Raw genomic sequence first — 12909 nt, 5'->3', positions numbered from 1 at the left:
AACTAGACACCTAGGGGAATCCAAGATGGGGTGACTTGTGGGGTTCTCACCAGGTTCGGTTATCCAGAATCCTTTACAAACCTCAAAATTTGGAACAAAAAAACCTTTTTCCTCACATTTCGGTGACAGAAAGTTCTGGAATCTGAGAGGAGCCACAAATTTATTTTACCCAGCGTTCCCCCAAGTCTCCCGATAAAAATGGTACCTCATTTCTGTGGTTAGGCCTAGCGCCTGCAACAGGAAATGACCCAAAACACAACATGGACAGATCACATTCTCCCAAAAAAAACAGACCTTTTTTTTATAAGTGCCTAGCTGTGGATTTTGGCCTCTAGCTCAGCCGGCACCTAGGGAAATCTACCAAATCTGGGCATTTATTTAAACTAGACACCTAGGGGAATATAAAATGGGGTGACTTGTGGGGCTCTCACCAGGTTCTGTTTACCAGTATCCTTTGCAAACCTCACAATTTGGCCCAAAAAAACGTTTTCCTCACATTTCGGTGACAGAAAGTTCTGGAATCTGAGAGGAGCCACAAATGTCCTTTGACTCAGCGTTCCCCCAAGTCTCCCAATAAAAATGGTACCTCACTTGTGTGGGTAGGCCTAGCACCCGCGACAGGAAATGCCCCAAAACTCAATGTGGACACATCACATTCTCCCAAAGAAAACAGACCTGTTTTTTGCAAAGTGCCTAGCTGTGGATTCTGGCCTCTAGCTCAGCGAGAACCTTGGGAAACCTACCAAACCTGAACAGTTATGAATACTAGAAACCTAATGGAATCCAATATGGGGTGACTTGTGGGGCTCTCACCAGGTTCTGGTACCCAGAATCCTTTGCAAACCGCAAAATGTGGCCAAAAAAAACACTTTTTCCTCACATTTCGGTGATTGAAAGATCTGGAATCTGAGAGGAGCCACAAAGTTCCTTCCATCCAGCGTTCCCCCAAGTCTCCTCATAAAAATGGTACCTCACTTGTGTGGGTAGGCCTAGTGCCCGCAAAAGGAAATGCCCAAGAACACTATCTGGACATATCAAAATGATCAAACACAAAACTACCTGTTTTTGCGGGGGGCACCTGCGTTTTTGGTCCAGGGCTCAGCAGTCATCTAGGGAAACCTACCAAACCCAGACATTTCTGAAAACTAGACACCTGAGGAAGAGCGGCCTGGCTCCGGCACGTAGGTAACCCCCATGGTATTCCCTTTGGCGTGAGTGTGACTACAAGGGAAAACCCCTCCCCCCGGTTCTAGCCAGACCAGAGGCAACACGCCCCCAGCTCCGGGGCCTACCCCACCGTGAACTACCTGTTCAGGTAGGACACACACGTTTACTTTGAGCACCGTATTGATTACACGTGCTCCGACCCTGACGAATGCCCCTGACCTACCAGCACTTAGTGAGGGCAGAAACATGTTGGTCATGTACAACCCCTTTTAGACTCCAAGAGACATTATCCTCTAACGAGCCTTTCCCCTTAGTTTTAGTCTTACCAACATGCACCACTATTAAAATTAATAAGAGCCACCGGTGACATGTTAGGTAATTTTATTATTCACCCCCTCTGGATCACTGTAATTATCCAGTCAATTTAATTTCAGCACTCCCTCTGGTTCTTTTAACCAGAGGTCGAGTCCGCCTGAGTAGTATCATCTTACTTAGGTGGGGCTAGGTGGTCATATGATGAAGCATGACACTACTATGTGTGTGAGACCACCTAGTCCGTAAAGGAAAATCCCCCGTCATTCCTGTAGGTCAACACAGCACCCCTTATCCAGCAACCTTAAATAACCGGACACTGGTTAAAAGACTAACCCAGTCTTACCCCCTGTTCCCACTACCCCACACCTTTTGTGATTATCTAGGGAAACCTACCAAACCCAGACATTTCTGAAAACTAGACACCTGAGGAAGTCCAGGTAGTTGTGTGACTTCCGTGGATTCCCTAATGCTTTCTTAGCCAGAATCCTCAGCAAACCTCAAATTTAGCTAAAAAATCAAATTTTTCCCACATTTCTGTGTGGGATCACCGCACTGGGGCAAATTTCGTACCACCTAACATTCCTCTTAGTCTCCCGGTAAAAATGATACCTCACTTATGTAGGTGGGCCAAGTGCCTGTGACAGGGAAGAGCCCAAAACATGTTGAAATTGAGGGGGAACCATAGCAGGTCCAAAAGGGCAGTTTGAAAAAAAACATTTTTAGGCTGACAAGTGCAGCAGAATTTTTATCGGTATAGATGAGACAATGCTGGGTGGTAGGAATTTTGTGGATTCCTGCAGATTCCGGAAGGTTCCATCACAGAAATGTGGGAAAAACATGTGATTTCAAGCAAAGTTGGATGTTTGTAGGTCATTGTGGGTAGGAAAATGGTGCGGGGTTCATGTGAAGCACACCACCCTGGAATCACCCAGATGTTTAGTTTTCAGATGTGTCTAGGTCTTGTGGATTTTTCTACATGGCAGCGTCCCAAAGTCTAAAAAGTGCAGCCCTCACCATTCCAAGTGGGACAATTTTGAGAGTTAGCCAAGCCCTCATGGCCCAAATGTAAAACCAAAACCCAAAATAATCAAATGTTCTCTTGCTTGCCATGGGATAAAATGTTTTATTGTGCAGGGAGAGAGCTGAAAGACGGTTACCCCTTCAGTTGGGGTCGGGGCATAACCAGGCCCATACTGCTTAACAGCCACCACCTCACTATTTTTTTTTTTATTCCCTGGCATCTAGTATGCTTTCTGCCCCCGGGGAGTGGATCCGGGGTAATTGCCCGATCTGCCCACCGGTAGGCCCCATTTATTTGGGGTGGGGGTATGGCCATATTCCCACACTCTTGTTTTGGAAAATAAATCTTCCCTGGTTTCTGGTGGGCTTTCTGCCCCCCTCCCCCGGGGGCAGATGGGCCTTCCAAAAATAGGCTGATCTGCCCCAAGGAGGGGCAGATATGGCCAACATTAATGTTCCCCCCATGAGGAGTGAACCTTGCCCAAGGGGCAGCCCCCCCAAACAAAACACACACATACACACACACCAATCCCTGGTGCCTAAGTGGTTTCTGCCTCCCCCCGGGGGCAGATTGGCCTAATAAAAATAGGCTGGTCTGCCACCAAGCGGGGCAGAAATGGCCTAAAATAAATTTGCCCCACCACGGAAGAGACCCTTGCCTAAGGGGTCGCTCCCCATATATAAAAAAAAAGTAAACATAAAGAAAATATATCCCTGGTGTCTAGGGATTTCTGCCCCCCCGAGGGCAGCTCGGCCTAATTATAATAGGCCGATCTGCCACAGTGGGGCAGAAATGGCCTAAAAATAAATTGCCCCCATGGGGAGCGGCCCTTACACAAGGGGCCGCTCCCCTTATGCCATAAACAAACAAACAAACAATTTCCCTGGTGTCTAGTGCCATTTTTGCTGCCGGATCACGTTGCGATAGAGCAGCAGAAATGCAGAGAGAGACATGAAACGAGAGGAAAGGCCTTTACTCTACTTTCATGCCTCTCTCGCCCCCTCCACATGATCGGAGGATAAATGCTTTTCCATTTCACCTCCGATCCAGCACGGTGGGGGCAGCCTTTGATGAGATCAGCACGTGAGGGGGTGGGGGTGGAAGGGGAAGTGATTCCCTTTCCATCCCTGCCCAGGGGAGGGGTGTGCCAGGCCCCAGGGGGGAGCGCTAGCGCTTCCTCTGTGGTCCTCTGTCTGGATGTAACGGTTACGTCCTGGGCACCTGAGCAGTGCTGCCCAGGACGGAACCGTTACGTCCAGGGCACCGGAGGGGTTAAGCAAGAAAATGCCTACTTTCTAAAAGATGTATTTTTAAATTGTGAGTTCAGAGACCCCAAATTCTATATTTCTATCTGCCCTCAAAGGGAATCTGCACTTTATTTAAAGGCAGCCCCCATGTTAACCTAGGTGGGAGGTTGGGCGTGCAACAGTGAAACACGAATTTGGCAGTATTTCACTGTTAGGACATGTAAAACACCCCAGTACATGCCCTACCTTTTGAATATACTGCACCCTGCATATGGGGGTACCTAGGGCCTCCCTTAGGGGTGCTTTACATGTACCAAAAGGGAAGGTTTGGGCCTGGCAAGTGGGTACACTTGCCAGGTCGAATTGACAGTTTAGAACTGCACATATAGACACTGCAGTGGTAGGTCTGAGCCATGTTTGCGGGGCTGCTAATGTGAGTGGCACAACAAGTGCTGCAGGCCCACTAGTAGCATCTGATTTACAGGCCCTAGGCATCTCTAGTGCACTTTACTAGGGACTTACTAATAAATCAAACAAGCCAATCAGGAATAAAAAAATCAACAATACAACTTACACAGAGAGCATATGCACTTTAGCACTAATTAGCAGTAGTAAAGTGCCCAGAGTCCTAAAGCCAACAAAAACTGGTCAGGAAAATTAGGAGGCAAAAAAATTAGGGATGACCCTGCAACACTTCACTCGGCAATCACTACAAAAAAATGTATTTAGACAACAAACACAATGTAAGAGAATACGATTTTGAAACAAGAGATTGAGTAATGGTCAAATGTAATGATCAAAAGTCCTGTTAAAGTCCTGTTAAAGTAAAAAAGGGTGCTTCTATATTTTCTTCACCTGTTCAGGTTGCAAAAGTTTCTAAAGGTTCTCCGCTGTTAAAAAAAGAGTGTTGGGGAAAAGTGTGTCTGATTTAACTCACACCTGAACATGCCAGAGGAATCATGGAATGTAAAAACTTACAACATGTTGAAACGTTTGATTCTTCACACTGGTTCCATGAGAAACCAGGCTCCATAGCTAAGAATGTTACAGACCCCGATTTCTCAAATTCTAATTCTATTGACTATTATAGTTTTGGTAGTTTGAATGTACTCAATGACGACTCATCTGTTTCTCTAACCAGTGCATCAGCTGCAGGATTGCAAGATGTGCAATCTGGTGGGCCACAGTCTGTTCAGTCAGAACAGAATCCTGTAAGTGAACGGACTGGTCAAGGTGTTGTAAATGCTCAAACCAGAGTGTCTCGTAATGTCTCTATGCCCTTAAAGTATGAGGTTCTTTAAAGTATAAGGACTTTTTCCTTCTTATTTTACACCTAGGTTGCCAATGATTGACAAGTGTGCACTGCTGGTGCAGTGGAGTAGAGGCGAAAACCTTTGGGTGCACAAGAGAACTTCCAATGTCTCCACTCTGGAGAAGTGTTTAACCATACATCTGAGATAAAAAGTGCTACATTTAAAAAACAGTGTACAGCAATAGTAAAGGAGGGAGTTTTGCGTGGGTGTCAATGGTGGAATGCAGGCCTACCGCTTCCCGGTCTACTATCAGTATCAGGTGGGTGATCTTCTGATGTGGTAGTTGGGCTTGTTCTGTTTGTTTCCCAGCCACTCTGTGCTCCCACTTCCTTACCCGCATCTTGCAAAGAGTGGTCCTTAAGCTGTCGGCAGCTCTTATCATTTTTTTAAGCAAAAAAACATTTTCTTGCAAGGTGAGATTCTAGCCTTACCATAACTTCATAGGAAAGAGAAACCAAATGAAGGAGACATATTTCCAAGACAAATGGTCAGAGTAGATTGTATTAGGGGACAGATGCCTGTGTGGATGGACAGGAATGTAGTTCCTGGCGAGCCAGGAGGGGATGAGGACAGATTGAAATGCATTTCCCTCTTCTTTGGCTATAAAATGGACAGTCCAGGCTGGCTGCATTGTTCTCTTGTACTTTCTCCACACCAGGTACATCTGAAGCCCAGGGCCCTCTCACCAGCCGCCATTATGAAGAAAAGCTTTAGCAGCACATCAGCGAATAAAGGCGAGTCCTTCAGTATCTCTAGAGGGGTGGATAGCTCTGGCGAGGCTGGCCTTGGGGTGGTCTCTTTTGACGGTGGTGCTGGGGCTGGCCGTGAGGGGGCCTCCTTCGATGGGGGTGCTGGGGCTGGCTTTGGAGGGACCTCCTTTATTAGTGGTGTTGGCTTTGGGGGTGGCTTCGGCGGTGCTGCCGGTGGTGGTAGTTCTAGTTTCAGTTTCAGTGCAGGGAGTGGTGAGGGCGACATCCTTGGCAGCGGCGGGGAGGACCAGGCCACGCAGAACCTCATGGCCGCGTACCTGGACAAGGTGAGAGCACTGGAGGATGCCAACACTGAGCTGCAGATCAAGATCTGCGACTGGTACGACAAGCACAAGAGCAGCAGCAGCATGTGTGGAAACAACTACAGCAATAACTACGACACCATCGATGACCTGCTAAGCAAGGAAAGAGGGTGAGCAGGTACCAGCAGCAGCTGCACGCAGGCCACTGTCTGAGATCCCGGAAGTCCTTGTTATTTCATAACACTGTAATTGCTGAAGCCGCTTCTTGGTGCTAGGATGAGAAATACGTATGTGTAACTGACAAGATAAAAGGAGAGCAGAGGATGGGGAAGAAACCTTTAGGAAACAACGTGTGAAGGGTGATGTGAAGTTATGTTGGTGGAATAGTATATTACTGATTACATAAAACAAAGACATTTTAGTTCTTTCTAAAAACAGGTCCTTCGTCTCGATGAGTGGAGAGGGGCTGTTTCCAGCTCCCTCTCCTACTCTAGACGTGGGCGAGCCAACAAATAAGAGGGAGAGCCAAGCCAAGGGTCTCAGAAAATGTATGCTATGTAAATCATACCGAAAAACACCATGTAAAATATGATAAAGTCTCTCGAAATTCAAAAAAAGTGTATTTCTTTAACATGTGGAAGCCTTAATATTAATACATCACATTTTAGCACTGCACTAAGAAGCAACTTTTTTAAAAGTGATAGTTTTGAAAAAACTACTATCAGTGAACTAAGAAGCAAGACAGTTGTCATGTGAACCCTTTACGTGGCCTCAATTATTATAGAGCAACATTATAGTCTATCAAATGATACATCTTAGGTTTTTGTACAACTGGTATTCTGAACTCACATATTGGAAAGTGTTTTCATACGTGATGATGAAGGAAATGTTTGCCTAGGATGGCAGAATTTTTTTTAAAAAGTCATGATTTATCCAGGTTTCACTTTGTACAAATCGGTATCTATTTGTGATTCTTTATGATGAGGCTTTGTTTTTACTTCTTGGACATTTTCTGAAGTTTTTATATAGCACAAACTCATCCCTAAGGTATTGCAGGCTTTACAGGAGCAACAGTAACATTACACAGGGTCACATTCATTGTTTATAGGCATGGACAAATTAAGTGATGTGCCCAGAATCACAAGATGTTGAGGCGACACCGAGACACAGACCTAATTTCCCATTTCCAAAGTCAGCAGCACTGGTCAACATGCCAAACTCTGGGTAGAATGAGGGTGGCAGGCAGAAGCCACATGAAAGCTCAGCTTGTTATGGGCTCAGGGTTCCAACAGGACCTTGAGCCGAGCAACAGTCTGGCTTCTGGCTAGAGCCCTCAATGGCTCGCCCACATCTATTCCTTTTTCCCTCCCCTTCTCTTGTCTCCTCCCTCGTACCCCTGGCCCTAGGCAGTGCTGATAACTCTCCATATATCTCTCATTATTTCTCATGCCTCTTTGTACCCCTCTGCTCCTGTGCCACCCTTTATTTATTCCCTCTATATAGGGTTCTCCCCTTTTCTCTCTCCCTTACTCCATCCGTTTGCTTTACCCTCTCTGCCCAAACCAGCGTCACTGGAATTATATGATTCTGTGGCCATGGTGGTGATCTGCAGATTTTAACAAAACAAAATTGTGTCTAGATTAAACGGATCAAAAGTTACAAAAAACATTGTGATATGCAGGTGCACAATGCCGATTAGGCTGAACGATCCTTATCTCCCCCCCTTGTCTCCAGTAGCCCAGGTTTTAGAGTAAGAGTGGGCGAAGAATTCCACTCTGCCGGAGTTTTGCCCACTCCGAGCAGAGCTCTGAAAAACTTTGCAAAGTGACGAGCAACTGAGTTTTTTCTCTCGCACAGCTTGCCAGTGTGAAATTGGTGAGTGAAAGAAATCACTATGTTGGTGAACGAGATTTCTGAATGCGGGCGGTCACAGCAGTTCATGATCGCCTGCGTTGACAAAGCTGCCGCTCGCGTTGAAGAAGATGCCGCTCGAGTAGAAAATCTACTCCAGTGGCAGAAAGAAGTTAGCACCCTCAAGCGCTCCGCGTGATGTAGTTCACTCTGATTTTACAGCGTGGCTGAAACTCCCGGTGCTGAAAATCAGCCTGAACACTGTGACTTACCCAAACTCTGCCGCTCATGGAACTCCGCGTAACGTGGCGGAGTTTATTCAGCACTTTGCGTAGTTCCGCGTAGCAGAACACCACCCAGGCCTATTGTAGAGTGCACAGGCTGTTTGTCAGATGTCCTGCTCTGGGGCTCGGCAGGGATTGACGACAGCCTCATCCAAAGCACTTTGCAGGTCAGAGAAAGACCATTTATCAGTTCACTGGTCTTTGTGTGTTTTAATTCTACCAGCCCACCTGCTGTTCCCACTCATTATGGACTGCTGCTGCCAGAGGGAGAAAAGATGAAAGGATTTCATTTACAATATAAATATGGGCATTTGGCACCTTAAAGTAGATTGTATAGACATTGTTCTGGTTTGCCTCTAAGCTTCAAGACAGGAACTTAGCCCTATCTGTGGTATGTAATTCATCATTTATAAACGTGCCAAAGACTCACATTTCAAAAAGCATTTTTCTTTAACTTGTAATGGTTTCACTTAAGTACACTAAAATGAATTTCTGCATTGATTGACATTTATCTGAATTCACAGTTTCCAAACGAAAACTTTGAAATATTCATGCCCGTGATGAGGATGCTATTAGCAGGGCCACCGGAATTATGTGATTCACACGTTTTTAAATAAAATTGGAGCTGATGCATTTGCCACATAATCTTTCGGTCTGCTGCACAATCTGAAGATTTTGCCAAAAAATAGTTCCTAGCTCAAATGGTAAAACTTATTAAAACATGGTGATATATGTTCCTGCGCTCTAGAATGCCCTTCACAAAGGTTGAATGGTAAAATTTCAGTTGTTGAACGCTGTATTTAGATGTTAAATTAGTTTTATTAAGGGTGAAATCTTTCAGAGACAATGTTACCATGTAAAAATGACAAAATAATGAGGCACTTTTGTCACAGAATGTGCTGCATTATGCTGCATAATTTGCCTTTTCTTGAAGCATAATTTAGTCAACACTGCTGCATAATTTGGTCCTCATCTGCCGCATAATTCCAGTGGGCCTGGCTAGTAGTGAATCAAGAGGCAAGTCAGTTGTCACATGAACATATGGAGCAACATTAAAGTATGTTAAAGCATACAAAAGTTGAGTTTTTGTAGAGGGAACATCCTAAATTGAGTTTTTTGTAAGGTACTCTTCAAAGGGGCGATAAGAAGCATGGAGGCACAGTGAAATAAGGTGATTGCCTTGGGTAAAACAGATTTTCTCTAGCAGGTAAACCATGTTTGAAACCGGGTTTCCTGGTTTTGTGGTGCACAATTTAGCCACTGGATGAAGCGGTAGGGGCATGGTGAATGATATAAGGGTGTGGGTGGTTCCAACTGGACTTTTTCTAGAGCCAGAGCTCAGCATCTGTCTCTGGCCTTCAATGACTCTTCCACCTCTAGAAAAGTAACTTTTGGCATGTCCAGAAGGCTGACATTTTGTTGCATGATCAGCTTTGATAATTGCAGTTCAAATTATACCTGAATCCCCACTTGCCAACTGCCAAGGATATAGTGAATTATTTAATGTGTTTAGGGATACATGATCGTGTATTCACACGACTCACACTACACACGCACAGCTTCATGAGCCATCTTCAGCTCACACAGGTTCACTTTTTACTCTCCCCATCCACTCACAAGAGGATCTGGGCACCGAGTTCTCACACAGGCACACCACTCACCCTGCACTCACACCTTTCACCCTGCACTTACACAGGCATTCCTTTCACCCTGCACTCGCACTGCTCACCCTGCACATAAACCACTTACAGTCACTCAGCACTTCCAGACCACACCTCTAACAGAGCACACATTAAACCACCGAACAATGCAGTCACAGAATATCTGTCCTTCCCTCCGTACTAGATGCTTATTCAGTTCCATCCGTAACTACAGGTGCAACACAAGAGGGAAGAGGGTACTAAGACAGGGGGATGGTATGGGAAAAGACAGCTGGGGCTGTCAGGCTGGTGTGGGAGCCCGGATCAGTCTTAGGCTGTGGGGATCAGCCAAAACAGAGTGGTGAAAGCAGGTGAAGGCAATAGGACGGGTAGCAGCACAACAGGCTAAAGATGAAGCACTGCGTCTGTGGCAGTGATCTGGTGTGGGAGTTGACTGGTACTGGAGGCTGAGGGTGTGGTGCAGGTAGGGTAAGAACCTACAGCTCAAGAGGCACTTGTTGGCTCTGCACTGAGCCGCCCCACTGGCCTTCATAAAAGACACTGGGAAGAAAGGTGGGGTGGTCACCTGCGGCCAGTGAAGCTGTTTTTGTGGCTTCTGAAGCCATGAGGTAGACCAACATCCGAGCCCTGTTGGCCTGCATAGCAATAGCACTCTGGAGGGGCTGGTATCGGAAGGGAGAGCGTGCTGTGGCTACAGCTGGTGTGTGAGATGGGAGAAGTCAGTGGAGGAGCCAGAGAAGTTGAGAAGAGTGAAGTGAGGTTATAGGTTGGTGTAGGAGGAGGGACTGGGATGAGGCTGATGCAATGCAGGACAGCAGGCTAAGGCTGCAGTGTGCAGCACTTCTCGAGTAGAAAGAAGGTCAGGCAAGACACACTTTTTTGTTTTGAATGCCACTAATGCAAATGGGGAAGAACAAAAAAACAGGCTCAGATGCTGATGTATCATCACATTGGACATAGCAACTATTTCGGATGGGAGAAATCTCTGGTTGGTAAGCTCTATTCACCAGTACATCTACCAGTTATACTGCTGCTTGATCACAGAGCAATATTCTTAGCCAATGCTATCACATAATTGTGGAGGGGTCTTCTTCTTGCACACTGCCACATTATTGCTTTTTAATGGGGTAACCATCTTAGGTGAGGGAACACCACTCAGGAGTCAATAGAAGTGCAACAAGCACAACACAGGTTCTGCCCAATCAAATGCTGTAAACAAGGTAAACATATGGGAGGAGCCAAAGTCTCTGAAGGCTGTGTTTCTTAAATCTTTTTTCTGCTATCGTACAAGTATGGCAAAAGCCAGACCTAAAAAGTACATCTCAAAAGTATTGAAACACATTCAATACGGTGCCTAAAAACTCACAACATAGCACCATACATTAACTTAAAGGTATTAACACTTCGGGAATAACACAAGGAGTTACATCATGTGTTGTGGAGTACTGGTGATGATCCAAAAGTTGTGAAGTGGTTTTTAAAACACTATTAGTTTTATTCAAAAAATCTTTGTTTTCATTATTTTCCTTCAGTGCCTTTAGTGCCTCTTTCAACATTCCTACCTGAGTCCATTGTGCCCTTTACTCCAACTGAAAACTTAGTATTATGTGACTGAAACTGACTATATAGATTTAGGTGGCATACAGTGTATAGTTGGATACTCTGAGAACATATCCTTCCTGTCAGAGGGCATGTGTCCGATCCAGTTCTGGGTGCATGAGGCAAGCAGGAGCTACTGGGCCTTAGCCCTGTGGCAGGGGTGGTTTATCTTGGATGTCCCAGAGTCTGACCCTCAACATTTGACTCTCAGTGGTAGCACTTTAAAGCATTCACACACTTCTCAGGGAGGTAGAATAGGGGTATGGAAACTCAGAACTCAGGTCACCTAGCAGAATAATATGTTTGTCCAAACCAGTGTCCAAACGTACTTTAATAGATACGCTTAAAACTGTTGACTGCCATAGGTACAATAGTATGCACTGTCTCTTAGTCTACTGCACCTTGGGATACTGTCTTCACTGCGTTTCTCTTCTCTGTTTCACACGTCCCTCCTCTTGTGAGTTCAGGCAGGTCCCTGTTAGGTTAGTTTTGTGAGACATTAATCAAGGCTCAGGTGCAGGTACTCCTGTTCAATTATTGTTATTCTCAGTCTCTTAGATACAGCCTCACCACAATTCAGGTCTCTATGCATTTCAGCATCATGTGTCTCCAATGTTGCCTGCTTCTAGGATGAGACAGCGTGGTTGAAGGAGTGGCCTTCGTTCTGGGTAGGCCACATCAGGATGCGATAGCCAGAGCTGCAGCTGTGAGTCCTTCAGTGAATGCAGGTAATGGAAGTCAGTGAAGGCGCATGGCAGGCATCAGACCCGAGACCTGCTTCTGGGTCACTGGGCAGCAGATGGGCCACCAATTAAATGAGTGTCACAATAGCACACTAGCAGCCATGGGATGTCCTTTGTAAAAGATGCAGTGGTGACCGTCATGTGCACAAGCCTTGACTATGACTGTGACATCCAACATGGACATAGTTTTTGACTTCTGTGGCAACATCAGCCACAGGAACAGATATGGATTTTGGTGGCTACATTCACCATGGGCACAGCTCTTGATTTAGGCAGCAAGGTCAACCGTGATTGTTCCTTTTGCAAGGTTGGCTGCCTGCCTGTAGATCCCTCTTGGAACCGAACTTCTGGAGAAACTGCACTGACCCTCTTCAGACTTGCAGATCACTTTCTGCAGTTTTATTTTTAGTTGTAGACCCTCCACACTAGAGTCTGGCAGTTTCTGGCACTATCGAAGTGGGTTGAGAACCCATGTCTTTGAAGCTTACTTCCTAGCGGTACAGCTCCAGTGGACAGCTGGCCGATACATGGGTGAGGCTACAGGACTCCAAGGCCCTTTAGACATAGGGCCATATGTACGAACACATTTTCCCATAGACACAGAATGGGTAAAACCCTTTTCTACATCTGGCCCATAGTCACCATATGCACCCTCCTATTCCCAAGGTTGAGACTTGCCTCCCCCATGCCTTTGCA

At 45.8% G+C, this 12909-nt stretch overlaps 1 protein-coding gene across 1 annotated transcript in view; it reads left to right on the top strand.

The window, feature by feature from the left end:
* The first annotated feature begins 4709 nt into the window (after positions 1-4709).
* LOC138301502 (keratin, type I cytoskeletal 47 kDa-like) overlaps positions 4710-12909 on the top strand; it is a 29093-nt gene continuing 20893 nt past the window's right edge. Inside the window, exons 1-3 of the mRNA XM_069242015.1 lie at positions 4710-4961; positions 5722-6227; positions 9258-9267. Coding sequence (XP_069098116.1) covers positions 4710-4961; positions 5722-6227; positions 9258-9267 — 768 coding nt within the window. The remainder of the gene's footprint in view (positions 4962-5721; positions 6228-9257; positions 9268-12909) is intronic.

This window comes from Pleurodeles waltl, chromosome 6 (assembly GCF_031143425.1).
Source record: "Pleurodeles waltl isolate 20211129_DDA chromosome 6, aPleWal1.hap1.20221129, whole genome shotgun sequence".
Taxonomy (NCBI): Eukaryota; Metazoa; Chordata; class Amphibia; order Caudata; family Salamandridae; genus Pleurodeles; species Pleurodeles waltl.
Note: the sequence above shows the minus strand (reverse complement) of the source record. Positions and strands in the feature narration are given on the sequence as shown.